General features: G+C 34.2%; 2 protein-coding genes and 2 pseudogenes across 16 annotated transcripts; 2 read left to right on the plus strand and 2 right to left on the minus strand.

Moving 5' to 3' along the window:
* The first annotated feature begins 1,433 nt into the window (after window positions 1-1,433).
* LOC111278573 (inactive protein kinase SELMODRAFT_444075-like) lies at window positions 1,434-7,937 on the plus strand. Of its 6 annotated transcripts, none has more exons than XM_022865173.2 (11): window positions 1,434-1,624; window positions 2,346-3,048; window positions 3,168-3,383; window positions 4,018-4,169; window positions 4,262-4,356; window positions 4,494-5,539; window positions 5,955-6,115; window positions 6,450-6,526; window positions 6,612-6,759; window positions 6,959-7,108; window positions 7,470-7,937. In XM_022865173.2, exons 3-11 carry the CDS (start codon window positions 3,200-3,202, stop codon window positions 7,683-7,685), a joined length of 2,229 nt encoding a protein of 742 aa, XP_022720908.2. In that variant the 5' UTR covers window positions 1,434-1,624; window positions 2,346-3,048; window positions 3,168-3,199; the 3' UTR covers window positions 7,686-7,937. The 6 variants fall into 6 exon arrangements, with proteins under 6 accessions (XP_022720908.2, XP_089620835.1, XP_089620833.1 ...); XM_089764709.1 differs by having other exon boundaries at window positions 1,483-1,687; XM_089764711.1 differs by having other exon boundaries at window positions 1,485-1,624; window positions 3,154-3,383.
* Window positions 7,938-11,065: 3,128 nt separating this feature from the next.
* On the minus strand, window positions 11,066-12,006 carry LOC111278730 (PRA1 family protein F3 pseudogene; annotated as a pseudogene). The gene has a single exon (XR_016344236.1). The product of XR_016344236.1 is annotated as a PRA1 family protein F3 pseudogene (transcript).
* A 3,175-nt stretch (window positions 12,007-15,181) lies between these two features.
* On the plus strand, window positions 15,182-17,113 carry LOC111278976 (phospholipase D alpha 4 pseudogene; annotated as a pseudogene).
* A 101-nt stretch (window positions 17,114-17,214) lies between these two features.
* Window positions 17,215-25,910, minus strand: LOC111278975 (protein FLX-like 3). 9 transcript variants are annotated; one of them, XR_016344046.1, is made up of 8 exons: window positions 25,766-25,910; window positions 24,158-24,698; window positions 23,859-24,004; window positions 23,131-23,207; window positions 22,829-23,030; window positions 18,918-18,949; window positions 17,566-18,135; window positions 17,215-17,466 (listed from the first exon to the last, which is right to left on the minus strand). XR_016344046.1 is itself a non-coding variant. In XM_022865783.2 (5 exons), the coding sequence occupies exons 2-5, from the start codon at window positions 24,685-24,687 to the stop codon at window positions 18,118-18,120; spliced, it is 726 nt and encodes a 241-aa protein (XP_022721518.1). In that variant the 5' UTR covers window positions 24,688-24,698; window positions 25,766-25,910; the 3' UTR covers window positions 17,977-18,117. The 9 variants fall into 9 exon arrangements, 3 of the variants coding, with proteins under 3 accessions (XP_022721518.1, XP_089620838.1, XP_022721516.1); XR_016344045.1 differs by adding an exon at window positions 18,263-18,373 and having other exon boundaries at window positions 17,215-18,135; window positions 18,480-18,949; XR_002688853.2 differs by lacking the exons at window positions 17,215-17,466; window positions 17,566-18,135 and having other exon boundaries at window positions 18,505-18,949; window positions 24,158-24,279; window positions 24,364-24,698.
* Between the last annotated feature and the right edge of the window lie 755 nt (window positions 25,911-26,665).

Below are 26,665 nucleotides of genomic sequence, written 5' to 3' on the forward strand. Positions count from 1 at the left end.
TTTCTTATATTTCATGTTCTTGTTCTCAAATTCTATGGCTAATTCATCATAAGCGTTTTGTAGTTTATCAAATGTGTATGAATTTAAATTATATGGATTAGAAGTTATCTTGGGCTCATCAAAAGCCATGAGATATAGATTGGCTACTTCTTCCTCATTTGATTCATCTTTGGAGAAGTCACTATCACTTCATGTTACTATCATTGCTTTCTTTTTTGGCTTTGTCATGTTTTGCTTCTTTCATAAAGGATAATTAAATTTAATATGACCTGATTTATTGCATTCATAGCAAATAATTTGATCCTTTTTTTTTTTTAGTTGATTCTTCTTTAGTCAATTTTCTTTATGGTCTTCTTCTACTTGAAAACTTATTAATCCTCATCTCTTCATCTTCATCATCTTTTTCTTGTCCAAGATTTTTTTCATCTTCTTAAAAGGTGGATTTGAGAGCAATGCCACCTTTCTTGATTGGTTATTATCCTCTTTTAAGCTTCATCTTATAGGTAAGAAAAGAACTCATTAGTTCATCCGATGAGAGTGTGAGGATCTTTGGACTCGTCAATGGCTGTCATTTTAGCTTTCTAGCTCTTTAGTAGACTATTAAAATTTTTTTTATCACTTTCACATTTGAGTAAGTCTTCCTAAGAGCCTTTAAATCATTAATGATGTCAGTGAAACGGTTTGACATTCACTAATGGTTTCATCTGGTTTCATCTTGAATAACTCATAATCATAAGTGAACATGTTAATTTTTATCTCTTTCACTTGATTTGTATCTTCATGAGTGACAACTAACTTATTTCAAATTTTTTTTGTATTTTCACACAAAGAAACTTTATTATACTTATTAGGCCCCAATGCACAAAAAAGTGTATGCATTACTTTGATATTGAGTTAAGTCATCTTCATATCAGTGATATCTCATTCACTCTCTTACTTGATCACTTCCCTACCATTCACCATCTTCATTGAAATTTAAAGATAATTTATAATGACTTTCCAAACTTCATGATGATATGATATTTATTAAATTTTTTAATATATAATAATATTTTATTAAATATTTATCTCACGTCAATGTTTAAAAATAATAATTTCAAAAATTAAAATAAATTAACACATGAAAATATAATTTAAATATCTAACTCGAAAATTTTTTTTTAGAAATCACATTAGAAAACGTATAATAGTTCAGGGGGCTAAAGGGGTTATTACACTTATACTAAAAAATATTCTATCCCTTCAACGACGTCACTTAATGGCCTCCTAAACCCAGTGTGACAATATCCTCTCGAATCCCAACCTCGGAATTCCACCCCATCTTCAAGGGCATTCTCGTAATATATCATTGTAATTTTCATCACTTTACTTTGTCCAACGGTACGTGTCTCCTGTTACTACAACAGTAAAGCACCCAATTTTCCTTTTTTTTTAATATTTAAAATTTAAAATATAGGGAAAAAAAATAACAGCTTGGTTTTTACAAGCAAAATTTTATTGTTGTTATCTCCTACACACATCATTTAGTGGCCAAAGTTTGTTCTTTCAAATCTTTGTAATAAAACCGTAGTAGTCGTTTGAACTTGTTATTGTTGTTGCTGAGATGGTGTGAAGAAGAAGAAGTGTGAGTTAAATTCAATAAAAATAATTTAAAATGAAAACAAATGAGTGACTATTTCGTGTCTGGGTACGAAATCTGTTGTTTCTCATGTATTTTCACTTTCAAAAAACTATTTTTTTCTTATATATTTTCTTCAACCAAGTTAGTCTTTTCGTTTCTTGTTTCTTTTTTCTTTTAGTGAATCAAAGCAGCTTTCTTTTAGTCAATGGGAATACGGTTTTTTGTGGAAAACCAATGGGGTTTGAATTGTTAGAAAGTTTGCTGGTAATGTGTGGTATTCTATATCTTCTTTTTTTTTTTTTGTTAAAAATGTTTCTGTGTCTTTTGTTTTGTCTGCTTCGTTGTTTAGTTAATGAGGTTTGGCTCGGGGGATCTTCATTATTCTTTATGGTTTAAAGGAAGAGTTTCAGTTGTATTTTGAAGAGGATTTAATTTTTTTCTTATATTTTTTGGTTATTGTTGATGGTTTGTCGAATGGGTTTTAGAAAAGAAAGAAAAAAAGGACTATGTTGTCAGCTGATAATTCTGATGTTCTTGTTGTTTTCTTAAATTTTCAGGCCAAACAAGCTTGACATTAGTATTTTCTTTTTGTTAGTCTTTTGAATGTATTTTTAAATTTTAAAGTATTGATCTCTATTTCTTTTTTACAATTTTGCATTATTTAAATTTCGTTTGTGGCTTGAATTTGAGGCCTAAAAAGGGTGCTTCTTTTTTCTTTATACAGTTTCAAATGTGAGGCTTTTTGCTAGTTGTGAAGATTCAACAATCAAATCTATCTACAAGAGTGCTGCTGGCTCGCCACATATGCCTTCTCGTCATTCATTGTGACTTGATCATCTTTGTTTGGAAGCCTACACTAGAGAATCAAAGAGCTGAATTTTTTGTTCTGTTTCTGTAAAGGACTGAACAAGAGAAAAGGGGGGGGGGGGGGGGAACTGATAATTGGATCCAAAAACACAGCTCATGCTTTCTTGTTTTATAGCTGTTACTTTCACTGTTTTAACTCTCTGCTTTGAATCCCTTCCAAGAAAAAAAAGCAAAGCTAGTTGTGTTGTAAATATGCATTAGGTTCACCTTTTGGGATAGCTGTCGCTTTGCAGTTCATGTGAAACATTGGTTTGATTCTCAATCAGTGCCTAATTTAAGCAAAAGGCATTGTTTATTGTTTTCTAGACAAAAGGCTAGCTAGATCTTCAATCTTATTTGCAATCACCTTGGACTATTCATAGTAAAATTTCGCTAGAAAGTGAAACTAAGAGGTCTTTGAAAAGTGGGGTTTTCTTTGGAGGGTGGACAATTCTTTAGGAGTTAATGTGAATCAGTGAAAAGGGTCTCGTCATAAATACTGGTATCTCTCTGTCTCTCAGCAGATTATCTGGAATGGAATAGTTGCAATGTCCGTCGTACACGTCCTGGAATCCAATACGGTAGGGGTAGATCAATAATACAAATGTTTTGTTTTGTTTGTGTCTTTTGAAGGCATTTTTTTGGCATCTACAATGATAATTGGTATTAAGATAGGTTTTTGATAGTTTGATCTGTTAAGTGAGGAAGTTTCAGAGAAGTTCTTTGCGCTAAATGAGTGGAGAAGAGAAGAAGGGAAAGCAGGGAAAAAGTGGCACGGATGTTGCCAAGCAGGTTGTGGTTGCTGTTAAGGCATCGAAAGAAATTCCTAAGACAGCTCTGGTGTGGGCTTTGACTCACGTTGTTCAACCTGGAGATTGCATTACGTTGCTTGTTGTTGTTCCTTCACATGGTTCAGGTACTATTTCTTCTTTCTTATTGGTTTTGCATCTATCTACGGCATTTTTAGTATTGAACTACTGGAGATGGTAATATTGATGTATCATTTTGTTTTGCCATTTTAGATTATTGATTACTGGAATGACGTTTGAACCTCACGTTCAAAGGGGTTTGGTTAGTCTGTTTACTTCACAATTACTGTTTCTTCTGGTCTGAAGAAGTTAGGTTATTCTAACAAGTTACTTAACTAATCTTCTGCTTGGTTTTGTTAAAGCATGTTACTTAATACAAGTACATTCAAGTTAGTAATGAAGAAATTTCCAACTCAATGCTATTGTTTATCTGTTGTATATTTTGGATTTTGGGTGCTTATCTTCGATTTTCTTTGAATTAATGGATATGCACTTACATTATTATCCCTGAAAATCTTGCTGTACATTGATGATCTTTCAGTTTCTGACATTCCAGATACTTCATTTCAAATTATTTAGTTTTGATGATTATGTGAAGCTATTTTGTGGCATAGACAAGAGTAAACAAGGCTTGAAAGAGTCATAATTAGAAATGATTATAGTGTTTAACTTTTGAAAAATCCTCTAACTATATTTTCTCCAATAATTCCTGCTTGCTGGTTAAATGCTGCAATCATCCAGGAAGAAAATGGGGTTTTCCAAGATTTGCTGGGGACTGCGCCAATGGTAGCCGGAAGTCTCAATCAGGATCAAGTTCAGAGCAAAAGTCTGATATAACTGATTCCTGCTCCCAAATGATCCTTGAGCTCCACGATGTTTATGATTCAAACAAGGTAAATACCTGGCTCTGGGTGCATGATTATATGACTGTTTTACATAAATGTCCTTGCCTGCTAATGCTTTGTTTCCGAACTTAATTGCATAGATTAATGTCAAGATTAAAATTGTTTCTGGATCACTATGTGGAGCGGTAGCTGCAGAGGCGAACCAAGCCCAAGCTAGTTGGGTTGTATTGGACAAGTAACATCCTGTTTGCTCTGTTTCTTCTCCCTTTCATTTCCTTTTCTGCTTTTCCTTTTGAGTTCCATTTAAAAGGGTATATATTTTCACACTTTCAATATCTCCATCTTGTGTCTTTGTTTCTTGTACTTTTTCAGGCAGCTAAAACCAGAGGAAAAACGCTGCATAGAGGAGTTGCAATGCAACATAGTGGTTATAAAGCGTTCACAGGCAAAAGTTCTCCGCCTAAATTTGGTTGGATCACCTGAGAAGGAAGCCGAAGCTTATTGTCAATTAAATTCTGAGATAGATGAAACATCTGAAAAGAAGCATCCCCAAAACAAAAATGGATCATCTGATTCTATTAGAGGGCCAGTTGTTACTCCAACTAGTAGTCCAGAGCTGGGGACACCATTTACTGCCACTGAAGCAGGAATGTCTTCAGTGTCAAGCTCTGATCCAGGCACTTCACCTTTTTTCGTATCAGAAGGGAATGGAGACCTGAAGAAAGAGGAATCATTAGTCATTGAGGACAGTCAGGATCTTGACGGATCTAGTTCAGACACAGAGAGTGAAAATTTATCCTTATCTTCAGTGAGTTTAAGGTTTCAACCATGGATAACAAAATATCTTACTTCTCATCATCAGTCCTCACAACACCTAGAAGAAACTTCAGGTAGAGCCAATGACAGGGTTCAAGCTTCAACAACAAAAGCCTTGCTTGAGAAATTTTCAAAACTCGATAGGGAAGCTGGAATTGGAATATCAAGCTTTAGGAGTGATATTGAATTTAGTGGAAATGTGAGAGAAGCAATTTCATTATCCAGGAATGCCCCTCTTGGCCCTCCTCCATTGTGTTCAATATGTCAGCACAAGGCACCGGTATTTGGAAAACCACCTAGGTTGTTTACCTATGCTGAATTGGACCTTGCAACTGGTGGATTTTCACAAGCTAATTTCTTGGCTGAGGGTGGGTTTGGATCTGTTCATAGAGGAGTACTCCCAGATGGCCAGGCAATTGCAGTCAAGCAACACAAATTGGCTAGTTCTCAAGGAGATCTTGAGTTTTGCTCAGAAGTGGAAGTCCTTAGCTGTGCGCAGCACAGGAATGTTGTTTTGCTGATTGGGTTCTGCATTGAGGATAGAAGGCGGCTGCTGGTTTATGAGTACATATGCAATGGATCCCTAGATTCTCATCTATATGGTATTTCTTTCTGTTTAAGTAGAATAAATCTTTATGCCGATCTAATCCAGCTTTGATATGTTTGTGCTAATCATTGGTCTGCACCTGTGGTTGATATATTCATCATCTATGGGCCCTTCAAAGAGTTTGCTATGTGGTTATGAGACATAAAAGAGCTTGTTGTCTTTGTTTATTGAGAATGTATTTTCCCAACTGTTTGGGTTTAATGATTGAATTAGAAAAAGTGTTCTCCAACCTGACTTAGCCCCCAACCCAGATTTTAAGGGAAATGAAATGCAAAACTCAAAAACCACAGATAGCTGAAGTTAGCCACAACTGTAACTATAAGTTTTTAGAAAAAAGATTTCTTATGTTAAATATGCTTATTTCTATCTGGTAACCATGGTTTTGAATGTATCAATTTGATGTGTTTCAGGGCGTTATCAGGAACCTTTAGAATGGTCTGCACGGCAAAAGATTGCTGTTGGAGCTGCTAGAGGTCTGAGATACCTTCATGAAGAGTGCAGAGTTGGCTGCATTGTGCACCGTGACATGCGGCCGAACAACATTCTCATCACCCATGATTTTGAACCTTTGGTAAGCAAGCTTTTAACTCTCCAGCATGGTTGTGAATTTTGGATTTACAAGCTAAAAGACATTTATTCGTCATTTGTTGCATTGACATTAGGGAGATTCCTTTACTGTTTTTTTTTGTTGAACAAGACTATGAAAACAAAGTTCTTTGGTGTTCAAGGTTTAAGAGGAATTTGCTCTGTTGGCATTTAGTTCCTCGATATAGTATTACTTCCAATCCTATTACCTTCAAATTTTTTTGATGGATACTAGGAGAAGTCATTTGTGTATCCGAACCTTTTTATATTTTCCTTAAATAGTAGCATCTGCAGGTATTGATTCAGTTTTGTTTTGATAGGTTGGTGATTTTGGCCTTGCAAGATGGCAGCCTGATGGTGATACTGGAGTGGAAACAAGAGTGATTGGAACATTTGGGTAATCTTGAATGACAACATTTTTTTTATTATATACCTTCCCTATGCAATTGCTGAATCCAATAATGGTTACGCTGTTGGAATAGGTATTTGGCACCAGAATATGTTCAAATTGGCCAAATCACAGAAAAAGCTGATGTTTATTCCCTTGGAGTGGTGTTAATTGAACTTGTTACTGGACAGAAAGCTGTGGATCTTAATAGGCCAAAGGGCCAGCAATGTCTAACTGAATGGGTACTTTAAAACTCTGCTTGTATATCATGCTGGTCTTTACTCCTGTGTAACTTTAAAGAACGACATATAAAATACATAGCACTAACATCTGCCATACAAATGGAGGGGTCAAACGAGTTTTTCTGGTTTTTAAATGTCCTTGAGGCTGTAAATTTGTTGGTTCATTGCGACTTATTGCTTATGTTATGATCTGGAATAGGCACGTCCACTTTTGGAAGAATATGCTATAGATAAATTGGTGGACCCAAGATTGGAGGATCGCTATTCAGAACATGAGGTCTATTGCATGCTTCATGCTGCATCATTATGCATAAGGCGGGATCCTCAATCTAGGCCTCGTATGTCACAGGTAATGGGAAACATTATACAAAAGAGGCTAATTTGTTTCACCAGACATATTTTACTTGCAATATACTGATTTTTTATCACAAACATTGTTTTACTTTCAAAGTTTCATTGAAAATGTTTGGTCAAATAAACATTTTTGGCTCTGGTTTTTTATATTTCCAGAGGTCTATTTTCTGTTTAATTATCGGGAATGGAAGACATAAATGGTTAAATATCAGAATCTGCTTAGAATATAGTGAGTATTTGGAAGGAATGGATTGGGTCACAAAATGTCTCTACTTCGTCAGATTTTGATTTTTCAAGCCATTAGTCAATAAGTTACAGAATAGTTTACTGATTGGTTGAATGTTCTTTCGGAATAGGTGCTCCGCATGTTGGAAGGTGACATGCTCATGGACACAAATTACTCATCCCCAGGATATGATGTTGGCAACTGCAGTGGCCGGATATGGGCAGAGCAGCAACAGCGTTACAGTGGATCCTTGGTAAATGAAGCATTGGAAGGGTTCAGTGGGAAGCTCTCCCTGTATGGACTAAGTCCGGGAGCCAGAACAACTTCATGTGAAGATGATTTGTGAAAAGCTCAGTTACCGAGTTTCTTTGCACGCATGGTACGCTAAATATATGTGGCCTTTGGTTATATTTTCTTTTGTTTATATTTTCCAATGCCATCATGGTTCTGCTTTTGTATAGTAGTAGTAGTAGTAGTTTTGGAAGCAAGGGGTAATAGGGTTTTTGTAATTCTTTTGGAAATGCCGATTTTCAAAGCTATGGTGAATATGCCTTCTAATTAAATCAATGAAGCAGCTTGAGGATTATGGTTTTCTCTCTCTCTCGCATGTCTGTTGGTATGGGATTTTGTTTGATAGTGCATGGCGGGGCAGTTCTTATGAATCTTATTGGTGAGCAAAAGTAAAATGTCTTTGGCAGTTCATGGCAAGAATAGTTGATTTTTGTTAAAGACAGAAGCTTGTAGCTGACAAAAATGGTCTTGAGATTTTGTCTTGCATTATTAAGAAACAAACAGAACTCAAGGTGAAACGTCCTTATCGTACCTGTAAAAATTTTATTTTATTTTTAAGTTTCAAACTTTTGAAAATACTTTTTTTTTAAACATAAAACTTACCCTGCCAATTACATGTTTTCTCGTGATGACAAGTCTGAGAAATGAAGAAAGACAGGTCATTAATAAGAAAAGCCATTAAATTTCTGGTTGTCTTTTTGGAGCTTGAAGCCAAATTCTTTTTACAAGAACAAGTTGGTTGGTTTTGTTGTAGTCATGTTGCCTCTAAGCGATAACAGGACATTGATGATGATTTTTTTTTTTTTCTGTTGTGAAACATCGAAGTTCTGTCTTGTGAAAACTTGAAAGTGATGTCTCATCCGACAGTTACTTTCGTTATGTCATAAATTTCAGTGTAGTGTTTGCAAAGGAATCTTATCCTTAGGTCTACTCTATCCATTCTATAACTCCATTATGGATATTCCAGGAAAAAGAAAATGCTGAATGGGTCAAGGATGGGAAATATGGCCATTCGGACCTCTAAATTTTCGCTTCACTGCCTGTTTTCACAATGCCACCTTTTGTGTTCACGAGACCTGACAATTTTTAACATGTCATTGTGATACGATACATATGTTTTTTTATGGAAAAGATACGATTTTAAATTTTAATAACATAAAAATTGTATACAAGATTGATAGTAAATATGTTTTATGTTTGGTAATACGAATTTGCCAGGATAAGATGGCAATCCTGAACTGTGAATTAGGGTGCTTTTCACATGGGAGAATCTTTTCACTTTCCAATGTAAAATACTAGCTGAAAGTCATTCATGCTTAGATTGGAAAAATGATCGAGTGGCCCGGTGAGTTAGCTTATATTCAATCCGTAAATGCACTGAATTCTGGGGTGCTGAACACGATTTAGCAGAACATAAGATTGAATGTGAAGAAATGATGAGAAAAGCATTAGCATTAAATATGAATTATTGTCACCTTTACAATGTTGGACAATTGAACTAATCCTTCAAACGGGACAGGACGACAGGAGACAATGCTTTTACAATAAAACTGGGATGGGTGCCCAGCTGGACCATTTTGAAAATTGCCAGTTCATTCCCTTCTTCCTAGTGCTTCCTCATCTTGGACCTTGCATATCTACAAAAATAGTAAAATGAGTCATTCGATATAATGAAATGGGACTCTGCCAAACAAGCATGTTCCAAAACTACTAAGGCCAGTTATATTTACTCTTATGTGCATACGCAGCCTGTCTGATGAAGGCAACACACTGTTCTGAAGATCCGTCACCACTTTCGTGGCATGTTCTATTTGCTGTGATCGTGCAATCAGAAATATAACATGTCCATGTTGTACGGGATCACATTGTGACGATAGAACCAATATATTGCAGTCTTAAATGACAACCTTAGGCCTAGAATGTTGTTAGCAAGCCCTTTGACATAAGAATAAATGTGCAAACCACTTGGAAGGGGATGCTATTGTAATAACAGATTCAAGATCCATAAATTATCTATTGTCTTGTAAAATAAAACTATGGTTATTTCTAGCCCTGCTTGACTAACAATGAGGAGAAGGATTCTAAATATTAAGTTTTTTTTTTTTTTTTTTTTACTTGAAACCATTTGGACTATGATCTTTGAAATTAAGAATCTTACATTTTACTAACAGAGTTTACGACTGCTTGCAAATATTAAGTCCTCTTTGATGTAACTTCTTCCTTCAAGGACCTCGACAAAGTAAAGGCATCCTGAAAAGCTCGAAGTGGACTGTTGTGTGGCGATTGCCCACAAATCCACCGCCGATGATTGGTAGGGTCACACGAGATCCACAAGTACGTCATGATTGATGCAGTGAAAGCAATCACATTAACCATTTACCTATCTCTACAAACTCCAAGATTTTGTTCATTACATGATAATATTTTAAACTAATTGCCTTATTATTTTGCAAACATTATACATGCTGTTCAGCTTGATGCTAGGCATAGGATTGTGAATCCAACTTCGTTTCCTTAATTAGGGGAGACATTGGTTAAAAAAAAAATTTGAGCCTTTCAAATCATGGATCTTAGCATATGTCATTATTCTTGAAAAACTAAGAAAGATTATCCCCAACATTTAATGACAAAATGAAAATTTGGCTCCTTTTATACGGCTTCAAATCACATGCCAAAACCCTTCATTCCTGCATTAGAAGTGTCCCCCCTGTTGATTAGCTACTATTGCACCATATCCATGAAAAACTTTCTTTTACAAGTAAAGTTCAGGTAAGCTGAGGTTATCCCATTTCAGGAGCAACGTTTGTTGTAAATTAAAAAAAAAAAAATTAAAGTTCGTCTATCAAGAAAGATTATTGATACTAAAAATCGAAAACTTTATAAGTTAAATATTTGATTTTTACAAGTGCCTTCCCCTATTTATATTAAACAATGGCAATAAAAATTCCGCACTCCATTAATTATATGAGAACCCATCCTCATCAGCTAGTAAAAATTATGATATGTGAGCTCTTTTTCTTTTCCATTATTTAATTTTGAATCTTGGTTTAGTAAAATCATGGTCAAAAGGCCCACAACTTGGAGAGCAGAATGTAACAAAACCCTAAGTTCATTTCCTCAAAATGAATCACAAAAAAAGAACCATTCAAGCCAAAATAGAAATTTGAATGAAACTGAAAGAAAATATTGTAACAAAAAAAAGGAAAAAAATCCAAATAAACCATCAACAACCATAACCGGACTGTTTCAATATACAGTTTTCTGAGCCAAAAATCATGAACTGCTCACTGATGAAAACAATGGCTAATTTTTGTAGCAGGTGATTTCCTGCTCTTTGAATGAAGGAATACAACTTTAATTATCCAAAAAAAAAAAAAAGAAAACTATGGCCAGCTGGTGCATATATATCAGGTCTGAAGGTAAGAAAATTCTCAATTACCAGAGAAAAAAACACAATTGTCAGAAGAAGACCAGATGATCTGAGCAACAGATTCCTTCATCCACTATTCAAAACTGCCACTTGCACAACTTCCAGTCAGATATGATTCAGGGGGCCAAACCAAAACATCTTCAACCTGGCACTTAATTAACAATGTTAAATTAAAGAACACTATGAAACAAAAAAACAAAAAATTTGAGATCATAGTAATATCAATAATAACTCAACCCCACAAAAAAAATTTAAAAAACACCACAATTATGAAGAAGAAAATGAAGGTCCCGACATCAAGCCAGCAGATTCTTCATCATACAAATCATCAGTCCTCCTCAAAGAAGCGTGCACCAAAACGAAACCGCACCAATCAAAAGCGATACCAAAAATATTGAGGGTGGCATGAGTCAACAGAAGAAACACGATGGTCAAAAGCTCCAACACGATCAGCACCACACGATCATCGATCGTACGGTTGAAAATAACCAAGGGTTCATCCCGTAGGAAGTACAAGAACAACCAAGCGGCCATCATGACTAGGAAGACTATAAGGGAGATGGTGTGCCATAAAAGGCTAAGGAAAAGGATCAAAACCACGATTATGGCGTAGTTCATGCAGAAGTAAGCTAAGTTGGGTCTCACCCTGAAAATGGCTTCGGAGAGGTTTCCAGGGAAGTTGAAGGAGCGGATGCTGAACATGAGTTTCCATGGACGTCGAGCTCCGAGCCCTTCTTTCATACGTTCCTTGGCTTGAGATAGGTTTTGGAGGTTCGTGGTGGGCCCTGGCGTGGAGGAAGTCGGGATTTTACCGTAGGTTGTCATGTTTTTTTGGTCTGAAGTTCGAGGGGAATAGACAGAGGGTAGGAATGGTGAGGAATGTAGGGGGTATAGGGTCGTGGGCTTTGCAGACAACCAGCGGGGCTTGCATCCAAATTTTCGGATTTTATCGAAATTATCAGGATTTGAGTTCAATATATGTTATTTTAATGTAAGCTTTGCCCTAATAAATGTTTTATTTTTATTTTTATTTGTTTGTTTATTTTTTAGTAAAAATCAAATAAATGAAAAAAAAAATCAAATAGAAATTTTTAAAAATTCTATACAATAATCGGGCAATGAGGAATTTTTGGATTTTGTTTAACTTGTATGAAATAAGAAATCAAATAAAAAAAGTCATTGAACATCAAAACTAGAGTTTTTGTTAAATTGATTTTACTTAAATTAAAGGGATTTAAAAAAATTTTGAAAATTTTTGACAATCAATGGATTTTTAAAGTTTCTGATTAGAAAATCTTAATAAATTATTTTAAGGCAGACAAAAGACAGGGATAGAGAAAAGGATTATACAAAAAATTATAAAAAAAGAAAGAGAGAAAAATCATTGAGAAAAAAAATACGATTTTTTATAGTAGATTTTTTTTTTTGAAATTATTTGTAAAATTTGAAATGTAAGGATTTATTTTAGTAAGCCACACAGCCCAACTGCCTAATTGAGTCAGGTATTTTTTATTTTTTATTTAATTGTTTATATTTATTTATTTGATTAACTATTATTCTTTAAATATATTTTTATAAAAACATATTTAAAAAAAACCTTATCAAATTATTGGAAGGCAATCATTTTTTTTAAATAAGATTTTATCAATATATTAAAAAACTTTATAATTTTTTTTTATTTCAAAAAAATAAAAATAAAAACTTTATCAATTGATTAGAGGGCTAATATTTTATTTTTACAATAAGGTTTTGAAAAAGTTTTATAATTTCCTAAAAAAATCAAGTTTTAAAAATAATAAAATAATATTTCCTATCTTTTCGCATAAAATTCTACCAATAGATTGGGAGATAATTTTTAACAAAAAATCTTACCAATAGATTCGAGGATATTTCTGACTATAAACTCGAATTATAAATATTTATTTTTGGAAGCAAAATTAAGTTAATTCGACGAGAGAGTCTCTTCAAAACGTGACAAATAGTCTTTTTGAATATTCTTGAGGTGAAAAAATATTCTTAAATTATTATCAACATATTAGAGTAATTTAAAAAAATTAATATTAAATTATTTGATAAATTTTAAATATGTTTTAATGCTTAAATAACTTGAAATCAAACTGATACCATTTTTTGAATGGGTGTTGTAAGGGTTATAATTTTTCTCATGTATAACTATATTCCCGAACCTAAATTTTAGTTTCGTGAACTATAATATACTATTTAAAGATATCTAAAATAATCTTGGGATCCTTTTTAAATATGATAAATTCTGTTAAGTGACAAATCACATTTTAACAAAAAATATTGGTGATGACTTCTTTAATTTATGTCCAACGATAAATCTACTGATTTATACATTATGACAGGTTTACTATGTAATTGTGAGGTCTATTGCTTTAATATATATCTCATGGTTCATAATTAGTTTAGATATTTGCATATTCTTTTTCATTTTTCTATCCTATTGATCTTGCTTTGTGCTAGAATGGGCATATCAAAATATGCTAACAAGAATCTCAAACTTAATTCATTTTTAAAAGTGGTATCTAATAGCTATAAGATTTAAATCTCAGTTTATGTAATCCCTTCTTTAATTCCTAAACTGTTACTTCTTTTTTACAAAAAAAATACTAACGTTAATATTAATATAATTTTCTTGAGATATCAGCTTTAATTTACATAAAATAAATTGATCTAGCCAAATAGAATTTTTTGTTAACATCTTAAACATTTGATTGTGTTTTTTCTTTAATTTTATTTTGGTAATACAATCAGGAATGTTTTAAAATTTTTTATTGAGTTAATCTCTTTTTAGGACAATTTTAAGGTACACCTCCTAACCTAATTTGATAGATTCAAAATTTTATTTTCGAAATTCTCTTCAAAAAAATATTAATTTATAAAAAGAGAAAGTTTTGCCTTTAAAAAAAAAAAAACCTATAAAATTTTCTAATTTGATAGAACTATCAAGTCAGCCCCGAATTAAGTGGTCATAAGTTTCTCAGTTGATCTCAAAACGATCATGTTATCTATTGATCTACTTAAATAGAGAAACGTATAAGCAAGAAGAATTAGGTTTCAATTTTTTTTTGGCAGTTCGGAAAAGTATGATTGGATTAGTTTAAGTAAATTTCAAGTGAAAACTTGTCAAAGACTTGGTGATTGCATCTAAGATTAGCAATGGAGAATTGCACCAGGTCTTCCAAGACGTCAACCCCATCATTCAATTGCGTTCCAAGTTTCCATTGCTTCTTGATCAATAGCAACTTCAACCTCACTACCTTCATATACTCAAGGATTATATAAAAAACTCTATCCCATGTCAAAACAAAATTAAAATAAATTACTATAACGAAAGGTATAATTTCATAAAAATTGAGCCAAATGCTTAACGTTTATGTCAAGAAGACATATGAGCTTGGAATACCGGCTAAAATGCCTTGATTTATGAATGAGCTTGAATTGTTTATATTTGATAATTTTTTGTGAAGACAACCGATCCTATGGTAATTTGAAGGCTCCTGACAATGGAGGGGAAAGCAAAAGTTCTTCCAAGGAACACTTGAAGCCCACAATTTTTTATACAACTACTTACACGCCATTTCCCTTCAATGAAAGTAATAACTTGATTTTAATTGCATTAACGAAATTTGTAACAAATAATGTTCTAAGTGAAGTTAGTGGTAGGTTCATTATCACCCCAAAAGTGTTTGAGAGACTTGAAATAATCTCGAGGTAAAATATTTAGGCAAAGAACTTCTTGTACGGAATGAGGGTTTTTGTCATGAATGAAGGCCTTTTTCAATCTTTGCTGCAATGCCCTTGTAAAGCTATCCTGACATGTTTTTTTTTTTTGGTAGTGTATGCTTGCAAATGGAAAGTCAACCTATGTGACCATCAAGCTGGAGAATAAGAAGGTAGCAAAGACTAGCCATGGAAGTGATCGAGCATGGAACCAAACCTTTCAAATTCTCTGTGCTCTTCCACCTGATTCAACCCTCACCATTACAATGAAAACAAAGTGCTCAATCTTAGGAAAATTCTGCATCCAGGCATGACAAATGTTAAATGAAACTAGTTTGATCAAAGGTTTCTTTCCTCTCCAAATGGAAAATGATAAAATGACCCAGATCTCAAGCCACGGTTCATGTTGTGGTTCAAACCAGCAGAATTTGAACCAACCTGGGGACAGTATAAATGGGTGAGAAAAAAACAGAAAAAATTCAAATATTGTTTGATTCGGTTTGAATCGTTTTTTTTTTTTTTTTAATTTGATTCAAATTAAATTTAAATATTAAATATATATATATATTAAGTTCAGATCCAATTATAAATTAAGATGTAAAAATTTGAAAAAAAGAATCAAATTATATATTTTTATTACTTTTTATATATTTTAAAAATTTATAACATAAAAATAATTACTTTATATATAAATTTATTTAAGTATATTAAAAGTTTTATTAAAATAATATATAAAAAATAAAAATAATTAAATTTTAAAATTCAATGAATCGAATCGATATAATTCTATTTGAATCAAATAAAATTTTAAGAGAAGATTTGTTTGGATTTATTTCGAATTTTAAAATTTCATAATATTATGCATTAATTGAAAAAAATCAAATCAAATCCGTTTGATCCAAATCATTTTCGCTACTTAAATGGAGGATTCCAGAGTCTCATAAATGCTACATTTCGTCAACGATCCAATTGCCATATCAAGACGCAGACCATATCTCTGCATTTCAGCCTCCATTTTCTCTGTGGCACTCCAAGAAAATTATGGGATGGTGTATACGAGGCCATTGAGGTTGCAAAACATTTAATTTACATTGCAGGCTGGTCTTTCAATCCAGAGATGGTTTTGGTAAATGAAACAATATTGTCGTATTTCGCCTTCAATATATTAATCCTTTTCCTGTTGCACTTTAATGCTAATTATCTTGTCGAAACAGGTCCAGGATCCTCAAACAAGTATGCCACATGGAAGATCTCAAGCTTGGCGAATTGTTAAAACGAATAGCTGAAGAAGGTGAAGCAGTAAGAGTTATGCATTGGAACGACGAAAATTCCTTACCATTAATCAAGAACAAAGGAGTAATGAGAATACACGATGAAGATGCTTTTGCATACTTCAAACATACCAAAGTCATATGCAAGATATGCCCAACATTGCACCATTAGTACCAACACTCTTTGTTCACCATCAAAAGACTATTAACTGTTGATATTAGAGCACATAGTTCTTCTGCAAACGATAGAGAAATCATGAGCTTTGTTGGTGGATTAGATCTTTGCGATGGTCGGTATGATACAGACTACATTCCTTTTTTCGAACACTTAATACGGAATCTCATTGTTTTGATTTCTATCAAACAAATATATCTGGAGCTAGCCTTCACAAAGGAGGACCAAGGGAACCAAGGCATGATTCTCATGCCTGTATAAGTAGGGAAGCCGCTTGGGATGTCTTGGCCAACTTATAGCAATGTGACCTTTCTTTGTTACTAAATCTCGTAAGCCAGCCTTTTGCTTCAAGCATTTCCAACGACAGGAATTGAAGGTACAAGATTTTAGATCAAGTGACCATTTCTCATCTAGCCAGTTGTCTAAAACCATAACTGCAGACATTTACATTGAAAACCAATATTTCATCGGGAGGTGCCATTTGTGGGATAAAGATAAGCAATCTGGCTGTAGAAATTTGATTCCTGCAGAGATTGTACTGAAGGTGGCAAGCAAAATTAGAGCAAAGGAAATCAGGTTTGCAGTGTATATTTTGATACCAATGTGGCCTGAAGGAGTACCTGACAGTGAACCAGTTCAGGATATATTGCACCAAACTAGAGGAACTATGGCAATGATGTATAAATTTTGGGAGAAGCCGTTAAAGAAAGCGGCCAGCCAGGGCACCCGAGAGACTACTTGAACCTTTTGTGTCTTGCAAACAGGGAAAAAGAGACGGAAGATTTCGTTCCTCCTCATTCCCCACAGGTTCAACACGATACTGGAAATCCCAATAGCATAGGAGGTTCAGGGGCATTAGGTAATACATCAGTCATTAATTATGCATTTTTATTCCATTTTAAGAAAAAAAAAAAAGAAAAAAAAGAGGGCTTTGGATGCATCCAAGGCCATTACAATAACAAGGTAATAACAATCTTGATTTGCGATTAACCATGTTTGTTGCTGTTGCCACTTTCAGTGGATTATTTGTACATTCTAATAGGATCTGCTAACATAAACCAAAGATCGATGGACGAGACACAGAAATTGCAATAGGCTGCTACCAGTATCAGCTGCCAGAAAATCCTGAAAGCAATTCGACAACTCCTACTGATATCCATGCCTATGGTGCGAGCACACTGGACTAGCCGATGACATAATCCTGGAGCCACGTAGCCTGGAATGTGTCGACCAAATGCGTTCAGTAAGTGACCAAATGTGGCGAATTTATGCCAATGAACGAATCGTGGACATTGGAGTTCACCTTGTCACTTACCCTGTTAACGTGACAGTGGATGGTTTGGTTGAAGATGTTGCCAATGGTGATGGGAACTTTCCAGACAGGAAAACCCCGGTGAAGGTGAAGGGAAAAAGATCGAAAGTGCTTCCACCAATTTTTACAACTTATAGCTAAGTATTTAACTCAAACGTAGCAAAAAGTACTGTATTGTTATGGGCTCTAATGGAATTTTATGTTTCATTTTTGTCTACTGAAACACTAAATAAACAACCTAGGAAAGGCAAAACTATTAAGATAGGATTAGGGGAAAAGAATTTTCAAAATCCTATAACTAGCATGATTTTAAGTTAAACAAGAAAGATTCATGCCTATTGTTTACAAGACCATCTATTTTTAACACATTAGGGAGCTAACAGGCATAAGGTCTCATGTTACAGCATTGCATCAGCTTCAGTAATCAAAGCAGCAACACTAGAGGATCAACATAACACCAACTAACCAGGATAGGGGTGGGTGCTGTAGCATCAAAATTTGACATTTAAAGATTATGCACGACAAAATGCAGTTTGCTTCTCCCGGTGCTAATCATCAAGCAAGAGAACGTATCTGTTACACAGACACACACACACACACACATAAAAAAGTAAAAACCATAATAGCTTTAAAATTATGCAAACAACAGTATCATTGCAGTATATAGAACAAAAACAATTAGTTAGAGCAGGCATACTACCTTTAGCTTATTACTTTTTAGTGATTAGTGGTGAGCAAAGCTTTTTTCTTTCAAAATTGAAAGCTAGTTTTCTTCTCAAATGTTTTTAGAAGCTAGTGAATGCTATAAAACCTATAAAAAAAAAAAGGACAAATTTCAGAAATATCATCACAGATGAACCACCAACAAAAAAGTTAGATGTTAGAAAGTTCCAAGTTAGTTGGAAATTCCATCTAACCAGAGATGATTAAGACGGTAAAACATTTAAGGCAATGCTGACTGTGAAACAAGCTTATATGATGACATCCTTGGTTGATCGTACAAAGGAATTGCAATCAAATCCTGCAGTCACTAGAGATCACAGGAGATAACAAAAGAGAACGGGATGGAGATCATTGGCTACAAAACAGAAAATGATGGCTGTCATTGTTTAACCTAACAACTTATAATCCCTGCCCCCTACCTGCACAGCCACCCAAAAGTAAATAAAATAATATAACAAAGTTCCATTCATCTCCTTTAAATTGAAATGCATATAAACCAATGAACTCATACGCATGCAGACAGAAAGTTCTCTTTTTCATTTTCTTCCAAGTTTGTCTGGAAGCAAGTGTAACTTTACCTCATTCATATTTCCTCAATCTCATGTAAGTTATACCTGATCTTCTTTCATTACCTTTTTGCATGATGAACATACTAGCTTCCCCTCTGCAAACATTAAAAACAAAAAATTAGGAGGAATCTACAAATTGAACTATCAATTTGCAAGGAAAGTTCTCCAACAAACAAGAAAACATCTTCTTTAATGAGTAGTAAGCAAGAAGCAATTTGATTTAACCAAAAAAGTGATCTAAAGGAAACTACAATTATTCATTATAAAAGAACTTGCCAGCAATGTAGCAGCTCAGGAATCACATCTACACCTGCCTCCACTTCTACAATCACATAAGCATCTTACTAACAAGATGACCATAACTAACAATTTGAGGCCTGCCTCAAGTTGATTCTTCATATACCTTGAAATGCATGAAGGAAAGCCTCACGAAGCAAACAGCAACTCCATACTAATGTTCATTCAACTGTCAGTGCTCAAATACGAATTTACACAAATAGAACTATTTTTCCTCAAATTGTTAGCATAATGTAGGAAACATAATCCTTAAAACAAGGAAACTATTGTCGGATGAGATCCGTATAAAGTTAGGAATTTCATTTGAAGTCTGCTTCATCCAGCCAATGCCAGCTTTGACAGACTTCGTATGTAGGATAAAAGAAGTACTTTCCCCTATCAATACAGTGCTCTAGCTATAAAAAACAAAAATGATTCATACCTTGATCTCATTAAGAATAAAAAGATATAGCGATATGTAGTCAGAAATATGACACAAGTTTTTCACTTCCTCAAACAGCCTGGCATTAAAATATTTCATTGCCCCAAAAAAATTTTAGCTTCACTGAATGATTCATCACTCCAACAGATTTTCTCTATGTAAGTGCTCCTTCAAATAGAAAAACATCTTATCTAATTAAAGAAGCCACTCAAAGTACTCTTAAATAACGTCATAGATTGTTACTCTACAAACTCCTTCCCACTTAAATAGCAAAGAGAAACATCCATCCTCAGCAGTGATACCATTTATCTCCCCTTCTAGATGATGTGTGAATTCTACACCAAATCTTCATGAACATCTTAATTGTGAAGTATGTACGTTCAAGTGAATCACATAAATCAAGAATTATCCAAACAAATGTTCCAATTAAACCTAACATCTTCTACCATCCTTGAGCACTTAGAATAAGATGTTTCCACTGCCAATCCTAGATTACTAATTTTGGCACATCCAATGGAATATTTCACCACAAACTGGTACAAACAAGAGTCTGATAGCATGATAACTTTTTGAAATTTTTTTGCAGGACCTTCTCCTCATCCAAACCCTTGGCAAATGACAAACACACATCCACTCGTTTAACTATAAATTGATCAACCTGAAACCTAATTCAACCAATACGGGGTGCAAATGCTAAGAGACTTTGCAAGGATACAAGTATGAAAACAGGCTCAAGAAATTCTTTGCAGCAACAGTGCTAGTAGATGTAACCACTTATTTCCACAGGAGCTTTGCAAAAATATCCCAAACCGAACAAAATTAAATAAAAAATATAAATACTAATCCCAGATAAATCAATACTAGCATTAAGTTTTTATGTGAGCATTAGCAGATAGGTCTCTACATAAAGCAGGAAATGCCAAATTAAGAGAATGAAATCAAAGACAGCATGTCAGGAAAATTCAACTTAAAAACAAATATCAAATTTTAGATACATGGAACTCAAATTACACGGACAGAAAACTTGCCTACATAAGTATAGATCAGTAGTCAGCCTCTTCCATATGGCATGCCCATCCTCCTTCAGATACTCAGTGTCATGTCAATACATAACGGAGCCACTTGTAATCATGTAGGTGGCTGGAATATGTTGACCACTAAATAACTTTGCAGAACAAGAAAATGATAGAAGAGCTGCAGAGTTGCACCAGAAGAAACTGCAGAACTGCAGATGATACTATGGACATGGAATAAAACTGCAGACCATGGCTATGAGATTAAATTGAAGGATGAACTGCAAACAATCCTTCATCCAATCAAGGAGCCATGACTTTTGTGTTCAATCGCCATGCATGTTTTGAAAGGATATACCCATGGCACTTGCCATTTATGGAAAAGCACATCCAATAACTGACTAATATTCCAGAATCTGAACCCTTTTCTTCACATAAAACATATTCTACCTCATATGCCACCTGCTTCATCAGCTTACTACTAGAAATCCCTCAATTGTAGAGTGTGATCAAACCCTATCATAAATCCTCTAAAAAAACAAAGGAAAGGCTAGTTGAACCCTTTTGTAATTCTGATAAACTTACAAGAAAATGTTGACTATAGCTCAAAATGAGTTGTGATACTGCATGCACAAATGTTTACATTGGCCCATGCATTATAGCTGGGAAAACCCATTTTTACAACTAGTACCATCAGAGGAAATTATAAGTAGCTCTGCAAACTCTATCAAGACTAATACTTTCTAAATCCAAAATACCTCAAGCCAAAGTCCGTTAAAAGTCAAAACCAAATAAGGTCTTGCTCTTCATCACATTCTCAACAGACCATAAGAACACAAGGAAATAAAACTCTTGCACCAGACTCTTGCACCAGTTTTCCAAGTCATATACTCCAAAAAGGAAAAATAATATAAAAACTATTCCAAAATATATATATATATATATATATATATATATATCCAAACAAGGCCCTGCTCACATGCACCATGCCATTTTGACTATTCCCAACAACACTTGCACCTCAAAGCTTCAGAGACAACCACATAGCAATGGATACTGAGGGCACTTTACAGTAAATTTAAGTAAGACAAATGATTCTCCAATAAGACTTGCTTGCAAGGAGCGAACAAGAGACCTAAAAGCAAAACCACTAAAATTTGCAGCAACCATACTTCATATACTGCAACAGCAGTCATCAAGAAATAAGAGCTAATAAAAGCACACGAAAGGGCAGCTCATGAATGCTCTAAACAATTTACATCTAGAGCATGAGATCATTCTCACTGTCCAATAGAATGTCCATATCACTTGAGAGATAAGAATTCATTCTCAGAGATTTCTATTCCTGGTAAAAATGCAACTTATAACCTCCTGAATTACATACCAAACAGCACATCTTGATTCTACAGAGATACAAAGTCTCAATTCATCTCAGAAGAAATAGCATGCATTCAAAATTTAATAGATCAACTCCCAACAAATGTCCATAAGTGGCCCTTTGAAGCAAGTTGAACATATCTTCCTACCAACTTCTGCTTCCAGATTAAATACAAGAAATGCACATATTCAGAACCACAATCTACCATGATACATGTTACCCTATTTATCTCACATAGAATATCATGCACTTAATATTAACATATCCACCTCCAACAATATCCACAAAGCAATAACTTTCAATTTTCAAGAGAAATATGACCTCCACCAAAATTACTAGTATTCAAATGTTGCACGAGATGACCTAGAAACTAAAAGAATCTACACTACGACTAAAATGTAGGGTTTGTGTTCCATTGGACGTTACATTATCTTTCTACAGCTAGGCATAACTTCTTTGCTTCTTCTACAATCTACTATCACACACAAATGGTTCCAAGAATTTTGCCAAATCGCTCAAAAAGGTAGCATCCATTAACTTGTAAGTTGTAACCAAAAGCTTCATTCAAAAGCTTCATTCATAGGCCGTAAATTACAAATGGATCCAAGACGACTACCCTATTCAGAGGCCGGCACTTCTAATGAAAGTAATATTAGTTATAATCAAGCAAAAGGGATAAAATAATTACCTAAAAACAGACAAAAAAAAAAGAAAAGAAAAAAGAAAACTAGCAATGAAGAATTGGACCCAATAGAAGTCCAAATTATCATATTATGATCTCGTGTATATAAATGGGATGCCACTTCCTCTACCAATTAACAGAAAGCACAACAGAATCTTATATAAGAAGTTTAAGATGACTAACAATATATTAAGATAAAAATTATTGATGTCGCACGCAGACATAGATGATGAACTCCGTGCTGATCAATATTTTGCAGTTTAAAAGTGGAACAACAATGTCATCTTTCTTCCATCAAGCAATAACTCTCCTAGTGACGAGCCATGCGAGGCCTCTCCCAAGAAACAGGACCACGACCATAAAAAGGACCTTTGTCCGCAACACCCTGTTAAGTAAAAACAATTTTGAATTGAAAAAATTACAATCCTGATGTAATAGCTTTATGGCCAAACAAATAAATCAGACAAGAAGATGAGCATAAATACCAGATGAGCCCCATATCCTTCATATGGAGAAGGAACAGCCCCCTCCGAACTGTTGAATTTCATCCCATATGGTCCGCCTTGAGCCATCATTCATCAAGACATTGAGATTAGAAGTAACATAAAACACCAATGCTCCGAGTCAATACATTATATCAACTAATCAATTATTTTATGAACTCTAGACAAGAAGAAGGGAAGTGGGCAAGGGAGCAAAATATAGTTACTATCATTCAATTGAGCAGACCAAAGGACTAAGGCAAAACCCAGAACACATCAATGCAAGTTGAATGGAGTCTACAAGAGACACCCGGCCATTTGAACTTCAGACGCTCCACTTGAAGGTCCCAAGTTCAAATCTTCAGAATCAGAAAGGAATGGTGGTGTAGAGGGACATTTATGAGTGAGAGAAAACAAGTCCTCTTGTGTAGTCCAAGGTAAAATGGACCCCCATATGTACACAGAATGATGTGTACGTAGAATGAACAGTTGAGAATTTTCTCACAGATAAACTCCAATAAATACAACTAGGCTTGGTGAAAAACCGTTAGAAAATCCTATCAGAATGGTGACAGGAAAGAAAGAAATCTAGGAAACACAAGGTGTGGAACACAGCCTGAGTCAAAGGATGAAAACTAATGAAAAGCCAGCACATTAAACAACAAACATCACACTACTCAAGTTTGAAGGAGAAACATAAACCAAATAGATAGAAGAAAGATAGGTCATACTGGCAGCCCATGGTCTACCATCCAAGCAGGCAAGTGCCGCACGTAGCTTTTCAACTTCACGTGCCATGGTGACCATGCTTGTCTCCATTGCTTGTCTTTGTTCCATCAGCTCAATATTTGCCTTCTTTTCATAATCAATAGCAGTCCTATGAAATAAATTTCAAACTTAGCAATTAAAAATATGATCGGATATAATAATAAGTGGAGCTGCAAGTTAAATGTTTGATGGAAAGGAAGCACTTTCATTCGTTTGGAAAATTTTAAAAAGTAGAAGGGTGAAAAAGAATTCAGGTATATACCTCACATGCATCAATTCCTGGTGCAGGCCATCAATTTCTGCTCTTATGATAGGTATCTGTTGATTATCAGCTTGCAGCCTGGCAACATCTTGCTTGAGAGTCTGAACTTGGCCAGTTAGCTCCTGCTTAACAGTATTCAGTGTCTGAACTTCAGCACGGAGTTGCACAGCCTCTTTTTTCAATGGTTCAGTTGCACGGAGATCTACCTCAAGTTTCAAGCCTTTCTCAATAAGTCCCCTTGAGTGCAGTTCTTGTTCTGCCCTAATTTCACCAATGACGTGATTCCAACGATGAATTTCCTCTTTCGCAGCAGCAAGTTCTTGATTTATAGCCATTCGATCTTCTACTAGCCTGCGGTTATCAGTCAAAAGCCTCCGAAATTCAGCATGCTGAATTTCAATTTCTTCCTCCAGCAACACAGGATGAGGAGGTGGCTGTGGCAGAGGAGGACCACGAAGGAAAGGTCTTTCAGGAGGGAATCCACGCCGGTCATTGAAGACTTCGCGAGAAATGCGGTTTCTCCCAGCCATTTTAAATTATTCTGGGAAAAAGTAGCACATTTGAATAATTTTATAGTCAGCTTTAATGAATATTTGAATCATTTTATAAACAGCATTTATAAATATCGTAATTGTGACAGACTTAGTATATAACTGCATTTTCGCACGGAACCTGTTAATCAGAGTCTTAATGAAATTTATGCAGTCCACTATGAAGAGGAAAACAATATACACAACAAGTGCCAATTGGATCCAAAAGATTTTCCATAATTAATAACAAGCAGGAAAAAAAAAAAGCCAGATGCAGCTCAACTGACTCTCTCATACAACTGTTGAACAGAGTTTAGATGAATCATATGTAGAATACCAAGAAACAGAAGCAAAGAAGTCCAGAACTTTAACCGGTTTGCTAAGTTTCAATCAAGTGCGTGGATTAACATTCCTTTTCTGAACAATCAAATCCCCTAATGCATACACTAAAGGTGACAATCAGCCTTAAATTCCCATAACAAAACATGAACAACACTATGTTCTAAACTCCTATGGCAGACGTTCAACAATAAAGCTACCATTGTTCTTGCTTGGGCCCCATCAATTTCAGATAAAAACTGAAACCTTAATTTATCCAAAAAAAAAGAACACTAGAAACCTTATTCCACATAAACCAATTTGAAATCTCCAATCATCTATTTCCACTGCCATGTTAAGTTCTCTTCTATCAAATTTGGTATACAAAATTTATAAACATAAATGCACAAAAGCAAATACAGACAAAAACGAAGAAAAAAACCATAAATTTACATAAATTAGCTAAAAAACCTAAATTACCAATCTAAAACAGTAAAAAAAAAAAGTCGACTTTTTCTTCTTACTTGAGCACAATTCAACTCTTAACGGTCAGATTAAGAAAAAAAACCCACTTCTTTTCTCTGCTTCTAGACCGTTTTGTGTGCAACCAAAACAGATATTTAAGCAAAAACTTACAATTCAAATAAAAAAATAAAAAAAAAAACCTTTACAGGAGAAAATATGAGTCCTCAGTTTCTGTTTTTATTGTTAATCAAATAATTAAAAAAAAAAAAAAAGGAAAAAGAAGATGAGTTGAAACCTGTGATGAGGATATGAATGACAAACTAGGGTTTGTTAGCAGGGACTTGATTAAAATATTAAAAAAATATTTTTTGTCAGGTGAATTTTTATCTTTTATCTTTTTTTTGGGAGATGGTTAGATGAAAGAAGAGAAGCCGTTATCTGAGAGTTGCCCAAGGTTGCCTTTTTGTTAAGTAGGAGGAAAAATATTTTAAGCGACGACGTATTGATCCTGTTTCTGGTCTGGGCGGCCTTCGTGCGTTTGTCATCGTGTCAAGGCCTCTTTTGGCAGAACAATTCCCTTTCTATTATCGATTCTCATAAAAAAGATTTTAAGACTGAGCTTAGACCCGTTAAAGGGTCGGATTATCTATCCAGATTTCAAAGGTTGCCTAAATTTTTTTTAAATTTAGATAAAAGATTAAAATCAATTAAACAAATTTAATCATAATTTTTAACCCGACTTAAATTTTAAATTGAACCTTAAATAAAAAAAATTAAAACCTAAGTTAACTCAAATAAAATAAATAATTAAAATATTATGATTATATGAATATATGTGAACTTAAATTTTTATATTTTATTAAAATTTTTTATTTTTTATTATATAAATTAAATTTAATAAATAAATTTAAAATTTATTTTTTCATTTTAAGTCAAACTTAAAATCTAGAATATTAAATTGAATCCAACTTAAATAAATATATAAACTATTAATATTAAATATAAACAATAATTGAACCCAACCTAAGTCATAAGCACCTTTTTTTTTTTTTTTACCTTAATAGTCGTCGTGTTGCATTCTTTTAGAATTGAATATTTAAAAACTCGATCATGCTATCGTAAAGTGATAGAAGTGGGGAGTGGAGGCAGTTTGGTGAAGGATTATCATATGTCTACGTCCTTGATTTCTTTAGCT

This window comes from Durio zibethinus, chromosome 8 (genome assembly GCF_047325235.1).
Source record: "Durio zibethinus cultivar Kanyao isolate XHJ-2024 chromosome 8, ASM4732523v1, whole genome shotgun sequence".
Lineage (NCBI taxonomy): Eukaryota > Viridiplantae > Streptophyta > Magnoliopsida > Malvales > Malvaceae > Durio > Durio zibethinus.

Excerpts from the sequence above, each read along its gene's own strand:
- LOC111278573 (XM_022865173.2), top strand. The coding sequence starts at position 3,200 with ATGAGTGGAGAAGAGAAGAAGGGAAAGCAGGGAAAAAGTGGCACGGAT. Across the intron at positions 3,384-4,017 it reads TGTTCCTTCACATGGTTCAG|GAAGAAAATGGGGTTTTCCA; the intron begins GTACTATTTCTT and ends GCAATCATCCAG. Across the intron at positions 6,116-6,449 it reads CCCATGATTTTGAACCTTTG|GTTGGTGATTTTGGCCTTGC; the intron begins GTAAGCAAGCTT and ends TTGTTTTGATAG.
- LOC111278975 (XM_022865781.2), bottom strand. The coding sequence starts at position 24,687 with ATGGCTGGGAGAAACCGCATTTCTCGCGAAGTCTTCAATGACCGGCGT. Across the intron at positions 24,005-24,157 it reads CAGGAATTGATGCATGTGAG|GACTGCTATTGATTATGAAA; the intron begins GTATATACCTGA and ends TTTATTTCATAG. Across the intron at positions 23,031-23,130 it reads AAGGATATGGGGCTCATCTG|GGTGTTGCGGACAAAGGTCC; the intron begins GTATTTATGCTC and ends TTTACTTAACAG.